Source organism: Ciona intestinalis, chromosome 8, assembly GCF_000224145.3.
Source record: "Ciona intestinalis chromosome 8, KH, whole genome shotgun sequence".
Lineage (NCBI taxonomy): Eukaryota > Metazoa > Chordata > Ascidiacea > Phlebobranchia > Cionidae > Ciona > Ciona intestinalis.
In genome coordinates this window covers 2,784,801-2,807,153 of record NC_020173.2, presented here as the reverse complement: position 1 = coordinate 2,807,153, position 22,353 = coordinate 2,784,801, and the positions used below count along the sequence as shown (strand labels likewise).

The following is a 22,353-nucleotide window of genomic DNA, read 5'->3' as shown; positions in this document are numbered from 1 at the left end:
TTTATTTCTTACCTTCAAATTGTTATGTTTAAATTTTCCAGAAAATCGCTTAATTTAAACAATTAGAGTTAAGTAACAGAGAGAAAAATGAAGCATGCACTCAGTATCAAGAAATCAGTATCAGTATGATGTTATATTAGGTCAGTATTAGCCATTAATCTAAAATATTATATACAAATCAGATATACATATATATACATAACTTTATACAAGCAAGTTGACCAACCAAAGCCATTCAATGAAGAAACATTTATATGAAGTTTATTATTGCTCTTTAGGTTTCAAAATGAACTTATTTCGTGAAACAAACAAAACGGATGATGCTATAAATGTAAATGCACAAAACAAGAAATATGACTTATTTAACCCAAAACAGTTAAACATAGTACCAGCAAATGAAGCAAAAAATAGTTTTCCACAAACTTCAAATGCAGACACAATACTATAATGAAAACCTTTAAGATTATCAGGTGCCTTGCATGACACCGACATCATTAATGTAAATGTTAGCGTGCTCACACATCCACCAAAGTAAGACAACATGCTTGTGGATAATATTGCCATAGGAAATAAGTTTGCACTGTAGTTAATAGACACAACTTGTAGAGCTAAAGGTATTACTCGTAAGACACTTAGAGATAATAAATATTTTACTAACATTTGAATAGGAGAAACAGGTTTAACCGCTGACCAGAAAAATCCCCCCGAAAATGAACCTAATAGTGACAATACTTCGCTTATAATGCTTGTCAGGAATGTGACATTTTCGGAACTTAATTTTTGCTGAGTCAGCAGAATCGGGTACAGGGATCCTGAAGCTATTTCACCAAATTTGTAAATGAAAACAAAAACAAGCAATGGGGTAGTTCCTTGTACGGATAAAGTACTAATTAGCTTGTAAATAGAAGATGTTGTATTTGGTTCAGTGCTCTCTATGTGTGGGCTATTATGGGTCTCAGAGCTATAGAATATCCTAAATGTTAGAGCTGCAAATAGATAAATTATTCCCACGATAAGAAACATTGAATGTAGATTATTAAAGCCAAGAATTACCAGCGTTGAGCCACCAAAAATTGCCCCACATTTGTAAGATACAATTTGAATAAGATTGGCTACACTTAGATGCTTTATATCATTAGTGGAGTTGGCAGATGATATTGCTAACAAATCTGTTGCGGCATCTATTAATACAACTAAACAATTGACAAAAAAAAGAGCAAACAAGACAAATATGTTTCCCCAATACGATTTTGGACTTGGAAAAAATAATAAAGAGTTTACAACAAAATTCACAACCAACCCAACCAAAATTGCAGATTTTGCATCTTTTTGGGATTTAATGAAATAACCAGCAATTGGTTTCAAAAATATCCAAGGTGTCATTAATAAATAAAGCTTTGTTACTGACATAATTGTGTAACCTAACACATTATGGTAATACAATGGCAAAGCTTTTGCTTGCACACCGTATGGTATGCCTTGTAGAAAATACAACATGCATAGTGTACCTGTAAGTTGAAGACTACTAGAAGACATTGTAATAAAGCTATGATTCCTTTTTTAATACTTTGTTAAAAATTTGGTTGCTCAAAAGATAAGTTTTTCCACCCCAAGTAAAAAAGTCAGGGGGTTGCAATATACTTGTATCAGATGGTTTGTTATATCCAAAATACTGACTTATTTCTATTGCAAGTTTTGATTTTACTAATCCAACCCCACCAGTTTTATCTGGGGCTGGATGATATACCCGGCCAGTGTCAGGCAGCATACACAGGTGTTCAGGTTGGAAAGGAAAAGTTAGTTTGTCCCCTGCATATCCGTATGAAAGGAAATCTTTATCATCAGATTCAGAATCTTGTTTTAGAATATGAGTAAATACAATAGGAAGATCGTCACACCTGTAAAACATATAATATAACTTCAATAGAGTAATTACTCTGTACATCAGTGGGTTGTATAAGCTATGGGTATAAGAGGTGTGTTTTGAGATGTATTTTGGAACATTATAGAATTATTACAACACATATACTGATAATGACAGCTTTAGCAGTGTATGGTATAAACTAAAACTGTGGAAATATGTAAAAATTATGGTATTTTAATTATACAATGTCTATATAATTATAAAAGGCGACAATGCTTACCTAATGTAATTCTTCTCTCTTCCACACGGTGAAAAATACGGAAAGTCGTCTTCGTAACGTCCTGTCCTATTCAGACGAATACGGCTGAAGAAAAATGCAAGAAAATCTTTTTCTTTAAAGCATGAAATAAAATTTTTAACTTTTGCATCGTCCATAAACAATTGGCCTTGATGGTCAATATAGTAAAAATATTCTCGCGTGTTGCGTTTCGGCGATTGACCTTGTACGTAAGATAGCGCTGCCTTCACAGCCTGAGACTTCACAGGTAGGTTTAAAAGCGAACGAGCTATTTTATACATGATAATTGCCGTGTTAAATGTTTAAATGCGCAACAAAATGGAAATCGGGATTAACACCCCGGTCGCACTCATGCGTAAAATAAAAACATTAACACGTGATCGAAACTTCACATACGAGTGATTTTGAAATTGTGACCAGAATGTAAATAGTTTGCATAAAAAAAGACAGGTTTTATATTTTTAAAAGTTAAAAACTTTGTTTAAATCACGTTGTAAAATATACACACCGACAAATGACGTTGTAGAATGTTTATTACAATTGCTCTGAAACAATAAATTGAAATCGTGCAACACTGAAAGTCAGAAATTTTTGTAACTATGGACCCCGAAGCCGTTTCAAGGAAAAATAAGTTTTACTCTAAAGTCTGAATTTTCCGATATTTTTATTGAAAAAAATTATCTTTATTAATATAGAATGTTGGTTTTATAATGTGTTCGTATTTTTAAGTAATTACAGCTGCCAAAATGCCAATTTTAAAAGTTCCAGTTGTGCATAAATTTGGAATAATTTCTCACAGGTAAATTACTGAGAAAAACGTTTAGAAAATATTAATACAATTAGTATGAAAAACCGGTACATTCTATAGTTATAATTCAAAAATAGGATTTGTTTTTTTTATCCTAAATCATTAACAAGCCATTTTATAACTTACACTAGTTGCGGTATCTCTTATATATACACTGCAATAAAACTCACAACAAATTTGGTGCTAGTGAAGAATCTCCCCCACCTTATTTGCTAACCATAACTACTAACCCCTATAACTATTAACCCCTAACCTCTATAACCACAAACCCCCTAACCATCAATCCCTAACCACCAACCTCTAACACTTTCCACCAGCCTATTCTGCTATGTACCGAAGGATTCTTCACTAGTGCCAAAAAATTGTTTCACAGCCAAAGATTAGAGCTTCAGCAACGCTTGATTCGACAATCTTACAATGAACCACAAGAATCAGACAAGCGACAAAGTTACACAAACCCCCTTGAAGTTTCCGAACAATTCGTTCACAAATATAATGCTTCTGGGATACAAGAGAAAGAACACCTCAGAGATAGAGCGGATAAAATGATCCAAAGATCTAAGGTTTGAAGATCAATGCTTACTGTTGGGAGTTACATATTGTTCACTGTGTCATCGAAAAAATATGCTAAACATAAATTGTTTTAGATTTTTTGACTGTTCCTACTAGCTAGTTCTGCTCTATTTCTCCCAAATTAATCCACTAACATATGAATTAACATAGGTTTTATTGTAGCCATCATTCCCATAAGGATGTGGTCATTTTATTGTCCGCCTTCAAATTGAAAATGGTTCTGCATTGCTACTGTGGTAAAAGCTAAAGAAAAATTTTTTAGATATATTATATAACATTGATTCAGAAAAGTGGGGCACCAGCAATGTTTTTATTTGTAAACTTATAAAATGATTTTATTTGTAAACTTATAAAGTGTTCTTTTATAGTAGGGTGGGAAAGATGAGACATCTTTAGCACATAATAGCCAAATATCCTGATTGTGTTTTAAGCAATTAACAACGCTCTATAGGAGCTGTTAAGATACGATTTTATATTTCTTTGAATATTCTTTCATTACCACCAAAATTGAAGAGAAAATACAATAAAAAGGTGTTCCATCTTCTCCCAACCTACTGTATCTTAACAATGCTTTTTATGACAACAGAGACGGTGTGGTTATTCAACTTATGGTGAAGGTGACCATGTTGATTTACCATTAGCTTGGTCAGAGTTGGCCATACTTGCTCAGTGTAAAGGGAAACTACAAGAAGGTATGCATCAACACAATGTAATAAGTTTAAAAACCAACAATAAAAAACACCTGAAAAGTATGCTATATTGGGCCTGTAGAAAAAAGTACGGCCTGTAGAAAAAAGTACGGCCTGTAGAAAAAAGTACGCCTGAAAAGTACGCTTTATTGGCCAATGAAACACATGTCGTTTACAGAAACCATTAACCTCTACTGCTTATTACTATGGTGTTTGAGTACTATTAAAGTGATATTGTATAAAACCCTTGCTTAAGTTTAAGTTATACAGCAAATTACATATAAAACATTTTTTTAAAATTACATATAAAACATTTTTTTTACTCCCAGACTGCTTTGACATTCTATGCACCACATTGGACCAAGCTCCCTTACATGAAGAAAACATTCCAACTTTATTCTTCCTCGCTGAGAGTGCTCTATATTGGTTAAGAACAGATATTTTAAAGCAAGCTTTTCTCCGAGCTGCAGAAGTGAAATTACTTAAGGTCAGAGTTAAATCTTTGTTATTGTAACTAAGGGTCGTGCTATCGTAGTTCGCATTTTTACAAATAAACAATTATATATAAACACAAATTTATGTTTTTATAAATTAAAAGCAATATTGAAATATTTTATGGTATATACATAACGATATTCTTTCAAAATATTTTTTACGCCCTGCATAAATATTCAATTAAAATTTACCCACTTTACCCAATAATATAGTTCCTCTAGTGATTTATTACTTTGTAAGAAAAGTTTTATTTATGTTATAAACTGCCATAGAAACTGTATTGACTTAGTAATATGCCTGGCACTAACAGCGTATAAAAACTCACCTTAATTTAAATTGTGTACAGATCTGAAGATTAAAATAACCAAAGTTCCCTTTAGATGGCTCAACTTGTATTCTCGCGTCTCTTGTTCCACCATTTATCCGGACACCTGCGTGGGTTAGCCGAATTTAAAACAAGATTAAATACCTATTTGGATGGAATAAAGGAACACCAATCATCTTATCAATGCTACCCTGGTGTATGGCTGTGTGTGAGGTTCATAAGTAGAGTGGGGGAAATTATAATCGGACCTTATGCTACAAAAACTGTTTCGGTAAAATTGATTTTGTTGCTAAAAATCTATTAGCCCTGAAAGTCACCTAGATTTCTTTTATTGCAAAAGCAAACTGAGGTTTAATTTTTCCACGTAAAACATGTCACATAAGGCCTATGGAAAATATTATTTTGAATTAGTTCTGTAGAGGGTAGTTTAAGCAGAATATGATGGGTTTTTTTATCCGTATTTTTTAACTTTTTTTACTTCTTTTTTTCGATAAAGTCAAAAAATATTAGTGATAGTTATTTATTTTTTGTAGAAAGATGATGTCAATGAATCTGTGCCAGCATTAGCAGCTTGTGTGTTTCGTGCACTATGTTTATGGAAGTGCGTATCAACTACTAATATTGGTGTCAAGAGAGCAATCGTTGAAATGTTGTTAGCATCACAGGAACTAAGCAACAATGACTGGTAAGTATGATGTAACATGAAATAATCTCTTTGAACAAAAAGAATTTATCACTTTTACTATAAAGAAATCATATTTTCAGTCGTTAAAATATGCAATCATTAAAACATTAATTTGGTTTTAAACCCAAATCTAACATACATGTTTCTCATAGTGAGTCACAAAGATTTAAATAAAAAAAATACGTAAAATGTGCATCAAGGCAAGTCATATAAGTTAAATAACTATTGCTATTATGAAACAATAAAGTTTTTAGACAAGCCTTAAATACGAGGTCCCATAGAATGCCACATGGTGGGACCTCACCCATATATAATACAAACATCACATAATCAATCACATACTGTATAATCCACAGGGTTGATGGTTATGTAGCTATCTCAATATTAGCTGAAGCATCCAAGATTAGTTCACCTGCATTAAGTTGCTTGCAAGATCTAGCAAGAGGTGTTAGGGTAAAACTTGATGTATTTTATAATATATTAATTGTGTGCGTGTGTGTCACTTAATTGTGGTTGCTGATGGTCACTAAAGGGTTGCCAAAATTGGCCGCCAGAGAGAAATTAGAAATAGGGAAAAAATAACAAGTTACATACCTGGTAACCTGTTAGTGGTCACAAGGTGTGGAACATAACACTTGTGTTATAACAACCATTGTTTCCCTGCCACACTAGGGCAAATAAGTTACATTTATTTATTCATTCAAATGTATATATAGTAAGGGTTGGGAAAGATGGCACACCTTATCATTCTATTTTCTTATTTGGTAGTGAACAAAGAACATTTAAAGAATTGTAAAATCGTATCCTCACGACTCCTCTTAGATTGTTGTTAATTGTTTAAAACACGATCAGGGTATTGGATATTGTATGCTAAAGGTGTTCCGTCTTACCCCACAGTATTATATACAGATATCCCAATAGTAAAGAAAACATCATTTTTACCTTCATTAATATCCTTTAATCCTAACCTCCAGGTGACTCAAACATCTGAAGGAAGATTTGAAACGACGATCGATCATTTTCCTCCTCCCCCCATCAATACTGCTCCGGAAACGGCTCCCACAAGGTCCGGAACAGACCTGCATCCTCCTGCTCCTGCTACAAGTGATAAGGATGACTTGGGAAAGAAGATTGAAGAAGAGATGAAAGGAATGATGGAGGATATCAATCAGACAATGGGGCAAAGTAACGAAGAGATAACTTTTATAAGCGAAAGGTAAAAAATGCATGTCAATTTTAGTCAAGCTTAAACATTATTCGTGCTAAAAAGATGTGACCATGAAACATGTTATACGCATCATACTTCTTGCATACGTGGTTGTGGCCACGACGCATGACGATTGACGCGACCCCCATGATATGTTCAGGGAACAAACAACCAAATCCCAAGTGATGGGCAAGGAGTGTTTGGATGAGAATAAAATATTAAAGAAATAATAAATTGTTTATAGGTAAATGATACCAATTTTGAAATGCTCAGCAATATTGGGTTGTAAGGTACATTATATTATATTATTATGCCTGAGAGCAACTACAGTGGATAATAATAAAATTATTTCAACAGTGCCCATACAGTGAGTGTTGAACAATTGAATAACTCAATTCATCAGTTGGGGATCAAGCAAAGTGCTGGGAATAACCAGGTTTGTTATAAAGTGAATCTTATAAAAATATATTATTTATAAGTATTCATTGAAGGCACTCTTATAAAATATAATCTCTATAATTAAGTGTCTATAAACTGTTTATGTTTGGTCTAGATGGTATCACCGTGACTGTTAAGATAATAGACTTACATCCCTGGCTTTGGCCTCATATTATGAGACAATAAACCACATAGTTAATAAAGTTACTCTCTACCTCCACAGAGCCCAACATTTGGAATCGGTAGTTGGTGTTGGGAAACAGGATACCAGTATTCACAAATACTTGCTGATATTTGTCTTAATGCGGGAACGACCGACATCATGAAAGTTGCACTGCTTGGTAAGTGGCAGGACGCTGATGTTACGACATTTCGAGCTGGAGCAGCTAACCCATGCGTTGAGAGTTGTGCGTTGGTAGATATGTTGGAATATAGAGGCGCACAACCAAGAGGGGACATTGTGGAACATATGAAGGTAATAAGTGTGAATTTTTTTTCCTGGAAATTGTTTGTTTTATGAACCATTTAAAATGGAGGTGGTTTTGCCATATTGTACAGTAAAGCCCTTTTTAAAAGCCAAGGACAAGGCAAGTTAGATCTCTATTTTAAAATGTCTGAAAATATAGTTTGCCTTATTGATTTGTAGCGACCCAGCTTATTTTCTTCCAATTAAATGTAAATATGTTTTTAACTGTGAGCGTGTTTTAACAACTCTTGTTTTGTCGCTATATCCTGTCTTTTCGTTTAAAATATTTCTAAATCTTTGCTATTGCTACCATAATCGAAAAGACAAATAAAAGTTATTATTATAGTTGTAAGTTTACTGGTTGTTTCAGTGCAAAAATTTCAGTACTGGTCTGCCCTCCTTGGCACCATATGTTACTGATCATGTATAAAAATGTTTATGCCAGAGTTGGAATTTTCACTTAAATGCTTGAAAACCATTCCAGAAAGTAGATTGGACATGGAAACTGCGATACGGGGCTTTATCTGCGGTATCAAAGTTGGTTCATGCTTTACAAGGGAATGAAATGAAACATGGGTCAAGATCTGCAGCTTGGTCGTTAATGCTGGCTGTGCAGGTTTATACAACTCTGCTTTTTGTGCTTATTTATTCTTGTTAAATATATGTAATTTATGCTAAATTTTTCATTCATTATTCTCATTAAATAGAATGTGTACCTTAAACTATTCTAAATATTTTAGAAAAACATTTTTTTATCTGCTTTGTAGAAAGTTTAGTCGTTTTTGGCGCAGAAAATTACCTTTTGTGTCAGAATAGTATATTTTCTTGCGGGGTGATTGGCCAAATCTAGACTAAAATCCTAGGTCCTTGACTAAGACCTCACCCTCATAGATTAGATATACTTTGTGAGGTAGCTGCTTGGTTACAGCATAATATGTTCTAAAATGTTTCAAACTTCTAAATATTCCGACCAATAGGAATCTCCCGTCAGTGAATCTCGAGTATTGGAAGCGATACGTGTTGCTCAAGTTGAATTTGTAAATATCAACATCAACAACAACCCAACAACAAGGTTTAATAAGAGCAATAACATTATAGTGGCAGCTGTGTATTTGCACCAATCGTAAATACATTGTACACATTCTGTTAACTTTTCGCAAAGTGAATTTACAATAAAATTGTAAAGAAGACAGAATCGTAAATATCAATACGCCAGGAAAACTGCATTTAAAAATCATGTATTATTATAAATGTTGTATTAGTACATTATACACTGAGTAATTAACACTCTCTGGAAATCCACACAACAAATTGTTTTTTTAACAATATGTATGAATGTAACTTGTTTATCCTGGCATGGCTTAAAAACAACATAACACGTTATAACATGGGTGTTCCAACTATATCTTTCAGTGTTTGGAAGAGGATTGCTGAATCCTTGAGTGAGATTTATCTTCTCCCACCTCCTCCTCCTCCCCCCGCTTCCAGAAGTGGAAGAGTCGGACCTCGGAACACACCAAGTCCGAGAAAACCTCGAACTCCACGTTCTGTAAAAATTTCAAGGCCAACCATCAAGTATAAGTTGTTTAATGTTGTTTAGTTTAAAATGCATTTGGGAGTTTAGGTATTTTGTGTAAGAATCAAGGAAAGGGTAAGAAAACCAGGGATCCTATAAGTTAATATAGGCTAGGGCTGAAACTCTGACATACTAAGGTAAAAATCAGGCCAGGGTTGAAAATCCAGACATCAGGGGTTTAAGTCCAGGCCCAGATGGAGAACCAATCATCTCAGGTTTAAATCTAGGCTTAGGTAGAAAAAACTTACATTTCTCATTTTCTTTCCACTCCAGAGAAGAACTTTTAATCCACACTTCAGTTGAAAATACAAACCCAGAGTTTAACGCAAGAACGTCATTGGATTTAAATCGAGTGATTGCTGACCAGTGGAGAAAAGAAGTTATGCGACAACAAAATGTATGAATTTTCATCAATTTTCATGCATTCCTATAGCAAGATTTTGCTTTTGTCATCCTACAATGCTATACATATTTCCATGGCTGAATTTCAGAGACCCAATAAATATTTTAAGTTAACCGGAATTTCGTTCTGGTAGTTGCGAGGCCTTTAAACCTAGATTGTAATAAATTGAATTGCTTTGTTGTGAACTTATTTCTAGTTTTGAAATGTTTGCTCTTTAAATATCCTAGGACTTCATCCTTGATTGTATGTTTTACAGAAGGAAGATGATGAGAGAATCAAAGAAATGAAGAGAGAAAGGGAAGAAGAAGAAATAAGAGATAGAGAGATATTAGAAAAAAGAAAAGAGAAACTTAAAGGAAGACCGACGGCCAACCTGGCTCCTTATCAAATATAATTTTTGTAAATTTATTTTTTTATTTCTGTAAATTACAAAGTTTTTTTTTTAAAAGTTTTGCAAACTGGGGTTTAAAACTGACATTTTTCTCTTTCTTGTCATAGGGAACAGGAGATAAAATCTTTTTTGGGGAAGAGAAAATTTCTTGGAAAATATAATATGCCTAGGAGCAACAGCTGTGGTATACATAAACAAATACAGGTTGTATCTAACTAGAAAATTTATTTTGATACATAGTACTACACAGCACACAAGGTTGCATATATAACACTGCATAACTCAACACACAGGCAAGTTTCAAGGAACAGCAACTTTGGCACTTCTTACAATACACAACTTGCAATATACAGACATTTTTACATGAACTTATGAATTACTAAAAATGTAGGTCAAAAACAAATTTGAAATTTACGGTGGCATTTGGCAAATGCCATAGAGTTGACACTGGAATGTTAAAGTTAAAAAGAGTTGGTAGCATTTGTTACTGAATTTTTTTGCCAGAGATTTTTTAGGTTAGTTTTTAGATTTGGAAACTCAAGTTTAAATATCTGTAACCATATTTTTAACAAGGTATAGGTTTTAAAAATCACACAGAAACGTTGGGCTGTAAATAAAACTAATCTACAAAAAGCTTTTAACTCAGAACCCTCCTACTTACAAGAAATTTAAAAAAAAGTGTAAACAAAACTATATCTTCATAAATGCTTTACATCTTATAAAGTGTACAAAAATACGAATTTAGGCATTAAATATCTGAAATATTTAACAAACTACGAAGAAAATAAATTTAAAACTGTTCTTCTGGTATCAAAATAAGCATAAAATATATTATGTAATTGTAACCATAGTTTTGTCTGCCATTGAGCAAGACTAAAAAAACAAAAATTGGTTACAAAAAGTTTATTTTTACCAGAATAGCAGTTTTAAAATATATTATGCCTAGTAGCAACAGCAGCAGGTTATGATGTAGTGGTAAAAATAGTTTATCGTTTTTTAAATAAACTTAAGTTAAACAAATAACTTGTTTAAGTTGGTCTTGAGCTAAGCACCTGAACCCTCACTGCAAGATTTTCAATTTCCGGTTTTCGTAAAATTAAAGTTTTTGAAATCGAATCAATTTCTTTGTTGATCTGAAATTTATAAGTAAACGATAATAAGGATAACTTTCAAAATTTTAAAGTTTTCTATTTAGCGTGATAGGCTATGGAAGCTGAGATTTAGTCCAGAGTTAGCCCATTACTTTAACACTACAACCAATTAGTGAGTTAAAGTAATGCCAATTAAGCCTACCAGTGTTGAGCACCAAGCCCAGTACCCTTTGGGCCTTTGGTTACAATACAGGCACCTAAACACTGAGCCACAGCGACAAATATACCAAAACAACCGACCTGTTGTAGTTCAACTTCCACAATATTGAAATCCAATGAAGAAGTAGGTGGTATGTTCATTGTGTTACGTTCGTAACAATCTAACATAACATTTCGCTGTTGTTTCAATACTCTGTAAATATAAATAAGAGTTTTGCATAAATATATCAAGCCTATATTATTGTTTGGCATGCATTGCTGTAAGACCCAACCCATATAGAATAGAACAACAAAAAAACACTGGGTAACTTAAGTTTAGGCTTTCTGATTAAGCAGGGTCCCAGTAATTGATGCCTTTTTGTATGTCAACATAGTTTTGTTATTAATTTATGAATTTATGCTGGCAGCTGGATCACGCTGCATAGAGCTTGAAAAACATTCTACAAGCTTTTACACGATAGCATAAAAGGCTACTCCTAATTTTTATGTTACCAGCAGTGAAAACTGGATGCACAACTAAATAAGATAAATAACTTTTCTTACTTTAGTTGTTGCTTTAACTTCTGAAATTCTTGTAATTCTTTATGAATGTTTTTCAGTTCTATGTGAACTGGATCCCGTGATAACGTTGGTGAATCATGAGATTTTCTGAAAGTTTGTGATGTTTCATGAACAAAATCGCGGGAAGGAATTTTTATAAAAGTTTGTGATGACTCATGAGACTCCAGGTCATAATCACGTGATTTTGAGGCAATAAAAGTAGAGGAGGGGTCATCCTTTTGTGATGTAATAATAAATGTTTGTGATGTAGGATGTTGGCTTGAGGTTTGATCATATGAATACTCATGAGAGGAGTTTTCACGGTCATGAGAAGGTGATGAAAACGATGAACTATTTGATGATGAACCAGGATTTCCATCACCAGAGTTCCCGACCGAATCACGGGATATTTTTCGTGATTTCATGAATTTTACAGGAGTTTGTGGTATAAGGAAAGTTTGGCTTGTTCTGTCATGAGTCTTGCTCATATGATAATCATAATCACCATGATTAGTAGGTGTATTATGTGAGAGGTTCATACCATGATTGTTTTCATGATCATCTTCATGAGCGTGATTCAATTTATCGTTGTGATACGATGTACTTTGAATGAAACTTTCCCTAGTGTTCATATGATTCCACTCATATCCATGATTCGAACCATGAATGTGATTCGCATCACCGGCGTGATCTTGTTCACCATGATTTAGTGTGAAAGCTGATGGTGGCAACAAAATCTGAGGTTCATGATTTCCATCACGTGATTCGTAGATATCATGTGAAACAACTTTCTCATTTATCATCGTTCGTGAAACTGCAAAGTCATCATTTCTGTCGTCATGGGTTGCATGTGAGGTAGAATATTTGCTGAGTAATAATCCTTCACGATTTAACGACTCGTCAAGAAAATCAGGTAGTCTTGGAGCAGCCCGCACTTTTGCAACTTCAAAACTAAAAATATAAAAACATTTATTAAATAAATGAAACTAATTCATGATTCAGTATTTCAGTGGTTATCATTTTGGTTACGATTTGAGTACTCTGAGCATTGGCGAAAGTGAAATAATGTATGTATTGTAATATAACACAAATTCACAATAGCCAGAACAGTACTTGCCACAAACCAAAAGGTTTAGATTTATTTGCAAATAAAAAGTGTCTTTTCAACATTTTAACTAAACAACATTTAAAAAAAATTGACACTGCATAATTATATATCAGTGTACAGCAAAGCATGTGAAATAAAATAAATTAAACCTCACCTTGTACAAGTGGGTAGTGAAGGTTTCACCAAAATATCCATATTTGGTTGAGGAGACCATGTTCTTATGGTTTGGAAAGCTTTCCTCTCATCCATTCTATGCCGGGTCTTATTAAGCCATATCATTCCATACTTCCATGCAAGGTGGTACGCTGTGTGGCTCGACTGTGGATATATAAGTTGTGTATGGACTGTATACATGGGTTCTATATATGGATGTATGGGTTCTATATATGGATGTACGGGTTCTATATATGGATGTATGGGTTCTATATATGGATGTATGGGTTCTATATATGGATGTATGGGTTCTATATATGGATGTATGGGTTCTATACATGTATATATGGGTTCTATATATGTATATATGGGTTCTATATATGGTTGTATTATAGGTGTGAAAAGATCTTGTGGATTTTGCTTTTGTGATCTTGCCGGACGCAACCTGCCCTTTCAGACATCTAAAAGACCAACGTTTAGTCTGCCATACAATATCAGGAATTGCCGTTAAGTATATTTTCCAAGGACCATACATTCACAATCTAAATAATCTAAATTACCTACTTATATACTCCAGCGTTGGGAATTTTGCCCAGTAGTTTGCCTGGCTATTTAGCCCATAACCATAAACAATACCTGCACTTGTAACTTTGCTGCCATGTTTGTTCTTTCAGCGAGTTTATCAGCGTGGTAACGTAAAATTTGTGTGCAGCCATGCGTGACCATGTCATGTGATCTCATCTTTAACGCTTGAGCGAATCGCTGTTTTTTACGTGATCGTTCAGCTGTGAAGGCCCTCCAACCATCTAAGCATCTTCCTTGGAGCGTGACCGACCATAACCATAACGCATCACCTGCAACCATAAGCGTAATTTTAGGAGTGCCTGGAGTGGCATCTTTTACCCTGCTGTTAGATGTATATACAAAAAGCAGAGCAAAATATATCCTTTTGTCATATAAACATGTTAGAACAAATAAAATACAATAATAACTGTCTCTTGAATTACATTAGCGAAGATTTATAAATATTAAAAAAAAAAAAAACAGTACGTAAACAAAAACATGAATTTAAACTAATTTTCATTGTGTTTTTTTGATGGTGTATAACAAATATACTATTCTGTATCTGCTAAGTCCTATGTGAGGCATTTTACGCCTATCAGCCAAAGCCACCACATCTAGGGGGGAAGATGGACACGCAAACTATGAAATTTTTTATGGTGTAATAATTAGTAGTTACCCGTATAACGAGGCATATTATGTTACTCACCAGTTTTCTTTCTTTCAGAGACAGAATCTTTAAAATGGCTCGACCAAGTTGAAAAGGAGGTTCTTAAGATACGTTGGCATGAAAATATATTTGCTTGTCGCTGCATTAACAACTTCTTGAGAGCCAGAAACCTGAGGTGTAGAATATATTACAAATTAATACTTTGCCTAAATGTTCAGCAATTTATTTGTGCTACAATTTTTTTGATTCACACTTATAACGATACACATGGTAACAACAGTTTACGTTTAACTTTCATACACAAGGTCAAAATCCATAATGCAGTAAAAGTCTATATGGTTAATATCTATAACACAGTAAAAGTATTAAATTATATTTAAAATAGCTTCATATAATTAACTCTACAGACCTGAATAAAAGCCAGGCATTAAAAACAACTTTTGAAACTTTTTTCCGGTAAAACTCGACAGCAAGTTTTTCTTTCTTCTTTTCTTTTCCTAATTCACTCAACGCTAACACCCAGCGGTGAAAATATCGTTTCCGAGACGAAAAGTTCAACGTGTTGACGCAAAAATCAACTTTTTCTTTGATTTGTGTCTTTCTATAGTTGTGTACAACTGACCATTTCCTCCATCTGTGTAAGAAAACACCTAATTAGTTTGTAAAACATGGCAATACAGTGAAGCTGTTAAGACAGACAGTTAAGAATTGGGGCTGGGGGTTACAGGCTGCAAAAGTAAAGTCCCAGAGTTATTACTTAGGGGTCAGGAACTGTCAGTTTATTTCGCTGAAACAAATATAAAACATTCAATCACACAATCCTAGCTATTATATGGTAAATGAGGTTAGTCAGATAATAAAAACAATTTTGTCCCCAGTCATTATGCGGTTATGCCATGCCTTACTACAGGAACTCACCCATATAGAAGTTAGAAGTACATTTTTCATATAAAATTTGTTAAACACAAATAACTTACTTTAAAAACACAGCCAATTTTAATTGATTGTTTCGGTGATTCCTAGCTTTCTCGTTGAACGATTTCTTTTGAATATTTTCCAAAGTTGCCAACCTCCATTTTGTGAAAGTTTCACGAAGAATTTTGTTTCGTTTCGCTTCAAGTTGCGCTGATGCCTTTAGGTTGATCTGACGGGTCTAAAAAACATAACATACGGTTAATATTGTGAAAATCCACATAATAAACCAATATGCCACACAAAAAACTTTGTATATTTTTATTTAATCCATAATACATTGTCATTGGGGTATGTTTTGTAGGGGAACCAGGTAGTTATGGCAGAGTTGGCCTATTACCCCAAAAGACATACCATTTATACATGGCACATGCATCCAATTAATTTACCACCTAAAACACCACAGTGTATCTGTTTCTTTGTTGCATGAGCATTGCGCCATTAAATTAACTATAAATATTTTTTGTTGGACCAATAATTCACGATACATTAAGATTTGTGATGGAAGCTGAGACTTAACACTTTCCGTGCCGCATTAATTTGAACAATTGGACACTTGGTGCAGCAGAATTTTGGATTTTTTAAAATTTTTTCAACAATTATAATTTGCAAATTATCGAACATTGTGACTAAAACGTAAACATACATAGAATGGCGCCGAAAGTGGACACAAAAGACACAAATTTACTCACTCATTTATTTATCTCCCAAACACCAACTTACCATCCGAACAAAAACCTTCCAACCCTCGAAGCATTTCTCAACAACTTTTCTTGAATATTTCGACTCAATTTCGGAAATTTGTTTCCGTTTTGCTCGTTTCTGTTCAACGTAGCGTAACCACGACAACCATGCACCAGCAAGCGTCCCCGTGCGATGATATGACTCAGCATAATCTTGCTTCCGCTGCCTGAATAAAAAAATATGAAAGTTAAATTAGGTTAATGTTTCCCAAAAAAATAAAGAAGAAAATCTTCATTTTTTTGAATAGTTTTACAAATAAAAAAAATGGTTATTTAAAAATATTAATAATCAGTTTAAAAAATGAACAACTATTTTAAACACTTCACCAACCTCTCCATAGACATCTTATAAAACTTTTTCCATGATGTCATCGCTGTGTGCAGTAGAGCATGACGATAATGCACACGAGCCAATACATCGCTGTGATTGGCTGATAATATTGACCGTGTTTTTGTTGCCCAAATATGGAAATGATGGCGTAACGTTGATTCAGTGTGTTGCATCATGGCCTGGAACAAAAATCATAATTTTAACTTGGGTGTAAACTATATCTTTTTGATTAAAAATATTTTTTTTACGAAAAATCTTGTAATTTCGTATGCAATGAACTAACTTTGGCTTAAATTCAAAGTACCCTGGAATGACTTGCCAAAATATCTTTTCCAAATGTAACATGCCTTGCCAAAGCAACACTTTGCTCTGCTTGTGTAGACACTTAACAGCAAGGTAAAAGCTAGTTCAGACTTAAACTGTCGTGCTAAAACATATAATCCCCTCTCCCTTTAAAAGTTGAACCGTAACACCACGACTTTGCTTCGGAGTACTATCGGGCCCAACAACCTATAAACCAAACATTCAAACCCACACAAACACAACATACCATTCTCTCCATTGTCCTCAGCTCTCTTGTTTGTTCAAACTTGTTCCACCATATATAGAAATATTTTGTCTCAAGAACCTCTCTGTGATGTAATAATCATAAACAATTAATCACTTATGATGTAGCAATGCATAAACAAACAAACCTGTGAAACATGGAAGCATTGCGTTTCATTGAATTTCTTTCTTTTAGAGTTTTAACAAATATTTTCCAAGTTTTAAAACATCTTGGTAATTTCTGTAAAAAAATATGATTCATATTAAATACAAAAGTGATAAATTTGGTTTTAAAATGTTCTTAAATCATTTATGATTTAGTATAGGCATAGTATTTAATGTGAGACCATTTTCAATTAAGTTACAGGCACCAAGTTATACTGCATACCACATTAAAAAAAGTTCTGTAATATTTTTGAGATGCAACACACCAGTCTACATAACATAGGATTTGCTGGCATTAGCCATACAGCTTTAAGGCTACCATATACTTTTATTATAACTGAAATATAATAATTCACCTTAACTATGAAAAAAACATCAGCCTTTCTTATTTTCGCCTTCTTTATTTTACTTCTCACAACATTGTCTTGCAACTTCCGCAAATATTTCTTCATCTGTGTTGTTCTGGATCAAGTTAAGAGGTTTATATGAAACACAATTATTCTGCCACTATTATTAGTATTAATTGTGTTATTGTGTTCTACCACTGTTTTTTTCTGCCATACAATAAGGTTTCTGTGCCAAACACCTAAAGTCTTGCCGTATTGCAGACAAAACAATGGTATATAAACCCTACAGTTTCATACCAAACAGCCAATTTACATATTACCTGTTATTCAAAAACAAAAAAAAGTATTTCTGATCATAAAAGTTTTCAGCCTAAACCAGATGATACCTGTGATGTTGATGGGCAATCTGGGATAACTCGTATAAATCTTTTTCTTCAATTTCCTCCAGCCGTTGTCTTCCATGTCATCCAAGTTAAACGAAGCATCTGGTAAAGAAGAATAGAAGATGACATTGTTTATATGAATTTGTTTGAAAAATAAATTCCCGGGTCAGCTGTTTTAGCTTTGATATTATATATATGTACTTATTGTTAAAAGTAAGCAAGTTTAAAAATTAGTAAAAAAAAAATTCAATAAAAAAATATATATATATATATATATAAAAAAAAAAATAAAAAAAATAAATAAAAACCCCAAAATGGGTTGTACCACCCAAATTAAGTAGCATTGAAACTTCAGTATTTTTAAAACTGTCAATAAAACAATAACCTAAAATTGGTTGCACTACTTTTCACATGTGTTGTATAAAGTAAGTTTAAATTCAAGTAAACAGCTCGACAGGGAGCACGAGGTCTTACCCAAGTTTCTCTGAATCTTTCTGAGACGTACAACAGCTCCACCTTGTGATGACGACGTTCGACAGCCGACATTAACGAAGAAAAAACAAATTTCTATGAAATACAATTAACTTGTTATCAAACCAGAATGCTACTGACTGTGCAAAATTTTATGGACAGATTGTATTTTAATTTTTAAATATAAAGAAGAAAAAAAAGGGTAAAATTCTTTGAAACCATCCTTAATCACATAAGAAACTCACAAACGAAACAGAATAACAAACAAGCCCAAACACCTACAGAACTTAAATACTGACAAGTATATATAAAAGTATAACAACCCAGCAGCAAAAACTTCCGTGTTTAAACATCCCTTTACCTTTAGTTTATTCTTCCTATACAAATCGGCAATAGCAAGATTTCTGTGTTGGTTATGAATATCATTAATATATTGAAGCCAGGAATTGAAATATCTTTGTTTGGTTGCTCTTATTGATAATTCATGACATTTTTCCATTCTTGCTTGGTGGTCAAGTGATTGTTTATATCTGTTATGTCATGAGATTAATGAAATAAAGAAATTAAAAATATGCAGGTAATCTATATGGGTCAGGTCCCACAACAAATTCCAGAGCCGCCCCCTCTGGAATTTAGGCTAGAGTTGACTTATTACTTTAGCAGTTAAAAAGATATAATTAATTTAAGTTGGCTATTAAGCGTATGACTATTATAAAGTGTAGCTGTTTCTTTAGTAGTCTTTTGTATAAGAACTCACCATTGTTATACCTTGAAAGTGAAGATTATGTTTACAAATATACAATAATTGCGTTGTGTGTAAAAAGACACCCATATAATAACTTCATAAATATTAGGTACTATTAATACCCAGTGTGGCCAGACCAGTAGTGCAGATATGAACCAATGACACAATAATTTAACCTTGTACTGGTTGTACATATTACCACGTATGCAACACATTAACAAACCTTATCCTCCATTGCAACAATATCCTTCCTTTTAATGAATAAACAAATAAATCTTGAGCTTTTTGACTTTTTAATATCTTGTGTCGGCGAAGCGTTATATATCGCCTCCATGTGGTGAAATATTGATGTAATAAGTTCGTCCGTAGATGACAACTAGCGAGATGTTGTTGTTGTTTGGATTCAATTTGTTGCTGGTGGTAAATCTTCCAAGATCTCCAGCACTGTGATTTCATAAACAATATTTTTTCCTAATATATATTTTAAAATCCCTTGTAACATTGCTAAAATGCAGTTACATTTATAGCCTAAAACACAGGAAACTTCATTGATTTAAAGTATTGAATTACTGTATAGTTAATAACTTTATATACTGTATACAATGGGCCCAGTTTGTTGGTATAGTTACATACACATACATATCACAAAAGCAGGTTAAAAGCTGTATTAACTACTAAAACTTGATTACAGCTTTCTGGCCCATGGTTAGCCATTCCTAATACAGACAAGACAACTTTTCCAAACATTTTACAAAACCTTACCTTCGCTTGAATAGTTGAGTTAAACCTCCACGAAGCGATCTCATTATTCCTTGCATCTTCTCTCTTCCACCTCACCATCTCACACCATGTGATCCAAGTAGTCCGGATGCGGGTTGTTCTTGCGATGGAGTAAGATGTCTCGTACATCCTTGTCTTCATTTGACGGAGCTGGATGTATACCTAAAAATAGAAAACATATTACTGCACAGAAAGTGTGAGAGTATTTAACATCTAAACGAAACTGAAACATTTTTTGAATGAACCCTTTTTGGCCCAAAACAAAACCACTTCTGAGGTATGGTGGACATTAGTGGAAAAATGGCTACTACATTTAATATAGATAGAAAATTGGACTCCTAACAGAACTGTGCAACTAGAGTGACATTTATACATATGGTACTTCAATGGTTGCTTTTGAATAGACAACTATGAGCCTGGTTTAAAATACTATGTCTGTAGTATTTTAACAGAACCTTTAACAGAAAATGTAAGTAAATTTTTATTTGAATAATATATCCCCACCTTCCAAAATTGAACATATTTCTTGCATGTTGTTTCTTTAAAATGGTCAAAAGCGATTTTTAATTTTGCTTTCTTCTCTTTTTTACGTTGAACAAACAACTTCCACACTTTCCATACTTTGCTGTAAGTTTGGTATCTGTAAGAATAAAAAAAATGTACGACTATTTAAACAAATGTACTTAAAGTTCAGACCTAACTAACCCATTATTTACCTGTGAAAAAACTCTGATCTGACCATGAGCTTCCATTCACCACAGTTGACCCACCAATCCTCACGCCAAAATATAAAACAACGCTTCAGTATACTTTTTCTATAGAACGCATCAGCAGTTGTAAGGGTAACACGGCCGAAAGTTTTTCTTTTCCACAAGTTAAGAAACTTCCGTGCTTGTGTTCGAATTCGAATCTCTTTTAAACGGCCTCCCCTGATTGGTAGATAATTTAAATACATCATATATTAAGTTATTGTTTGATTATTAAAGATAAGGCCAATTTTAACAGTGTGATTTAAAACTAGTTTATTACTACACTACCAATAAGTAACTAGAGCTCAAGTAAATAATGGTACTGAATAGACCTAATCCAGATTTGGTCTAATATCATTTTACATAGTTTACAACTAATAGACCTATTAATATAATAAACAGCAGAGAAATTCTTACCTATTCCAGGTATAATCAACAGGTCTGCGTGGGATTTTCTTGCGCTTTGCTACTTTTTTCACGCTGTACGTTTGATTTGGTGGTAAACCACTCTTCAATATACGAGGCGTTGGCGTAGGGAGGGCATTGTTAGTTTTTACGGCAGATCTTGGAATTCTTGAAGGGGTTAAACATTTCTTATTTTTCGTTTCAAGTTTTCGACCCGAAATTTCAATGTTTTGCTTTTTCGAAGCAGGTTCTTTATCTGCCATTGTGACAAAACAACTCTAACTGTTCGTAACATTCCAGTAATGAGTTGTTACATTGCATTCCATTACCTACTTTCTAAAATTTGTAAAAAAGGCAAAATATTTATTTACAATAACATCTTAAAATGGAACATGAACATACCTTAGGCTAATAAAATTCCTACACTTGTAAGTTTGCACTATTGCTTTATAAGAATAAACGTTAAAATTACATTTAACCGTCAACTATTTCGTTAATTTAAACATCATTAAAGGCTAATGGTAGCGATAACTATGTATTTTTCAACGTTATTATATACACTAAATAGTGCACGCATTACTAATTGCACAATTTATCCCAAATTACCTGAATATCTGTGGATTTGAGACTTCCTATTAAAAGTTACTGAAATGTCAACTTTGGTGATTGATTGACATTTCAATATCGCGCAACGACCAAATGAAGTCATGCGTAACGTAGCGGGTAATATTTTTAACATTTTTAAGGGTGTAATAAATATACTTTTTTAAAATAATTAGTAATTTATGTTTGTAAAATAGCTTAAGCTTAAAGTTTTATTCAGTATTGATTAAAGTAGAAGCTATATTAATATGCCAATATATATATACATACATATTAAGTTTGTTGTGTTGCATGAACATTTAGTTGTCATACAGGAAATGGAACCTTCATCGTTGACACAGGAACGAACCAATTTGTTTCAAATCTCGTCAGTTAGTATACGGGGAGGCATTGGCAGAGATAAGGGTACTAATAAATATGTACAATTTACAAGTACAGAAAAATCAACTGTCGCTCACGAATAACAATTAGCCGTAATTAGAATTACCTCTATAAAAAAACTTAAAATAAAATGCAGTTAATTAAAATCTTTCACCAAATAACAAAGCGCAGA

The 22,353-nt window shown here is 33.3% G+C and overlaps 3 protein-coding genes across 5 annotated transcripts; 1 reads left to right on the top strand and 2 right to left on the bottom strand.

Annotated features, from left to right (window-relative positions):
* Positions 1-239: 239 nt before the first annotated feature.
* LOC100175950 (UPF0598 protein CG30010) lies at positions 240-2,898 on the bottom strand. Of its 2 annotated transcripts, none has more exons than XM_002128877.5 (2): positions 2,145-2,898; positions 240-1,898 (listed from the first exon to the last, which is right to left on the bottom strand). In XM_002128877.5, exon 2 carries the CDS (start codon positions 1,534-1,536, stop codon positions 265-267), a length of 1,272 nt encoding a protein of 423 aa, XP_002128913.2. In that variant the 5' UTR covers positions 1,537-1,898; positions 2,145-2,898; the 3' UTR covers positions 240-264. The 2 variants fall into 2 exon arrangements, with proteins under 2 accessions (XP_002128913.2, XP_009859298.1); XM_009860996.3 differs by having other exon boundaries at positions 898-1,898.
* Positions 2,856-11,119, top strand: LOC100186148 (transmembrane protein 232-like). 2 transcript variants are annotated; one of them, XM_002128969.5, is made up of 15 exons: positions 2,856-2,961; positions 3,344-3,533; positions 4,130-4,235; positions 4,562-4,719; positions 5,108-5,323; positions 5,586-5,737; positions 6,094-6,190; positions 6,712-6,953; positions 7,302-7,380; positions 7,606-7,857; positions 8,333-8,464; positions 8,826-8,920; positions 9,262-9,423; positions 9,698-9,821; positions 10,084-11,119. In XM_002128969.5, the coding sequence occupies exons 1-15, from the start codon at positions 2,909-2,911 to the stop codon at positions 10,219-10,221; spliced, it is 2,196 nt and encodes a 731-aa protein (XP_002129005.1). In that variant the 5' UTR covers positions 2,856-2,908; the 3' UTR covers positions 10,222-11,119. The 2 variants fall into 2 exon arrangements, with proteins under 2 accessions (XP_002129005.1, XP_018668475.1); XM_018812930.2 differs by having other exon boundaries at positions 7,299-7,380.
* Positions 10,427-20,815, bottom strand: LOC100177469 (protein SFI1 homolog). The gene is made up of 20 exons (XM_002125248.4): positions 20,760-20,815; positions 20,548-20,683; positions 20,026-20,205; positions 19,487-19,707; positions 18,880-19,048; positions 18,522-18,614; positions 18,051-18,149; positions 17,674-17,779; positions 17,302-17,393; positions 17,157-17,238; positions 16,607-16,785; positions 16,256-16,442; positions 15,538-15,713; positions 14,970-15,194; positions 14,600-14,730; positions 13,966-14,183; positions 13,331-13,494; positions 12,072-13,019; positions 11,610-11,721; positions 10,427-11,351 (listed from the first exon to the last, which is right to left on the bottom strand). Exons 8-20 carry the CDS (start codon positions 17,767-17,769, stop codon positions 11,247-11,249), a joined length of 2,715 nt encoding a protein of 904 aa, XP_002125284.2. The 5' UTR covers positions 17,770-17,779; positions 18,051-18,149; positions 18,522-18,614; positions 18,880-19,048; positions 19,487-19,707; positions 20,026-20,205; positions 20,548-20,683; positions 20,760-20,815; the 3' UTR covers positions 10,427-11,246.
* Positions 20,816-22,353: the final 1,538 nt, after the last annotated feature.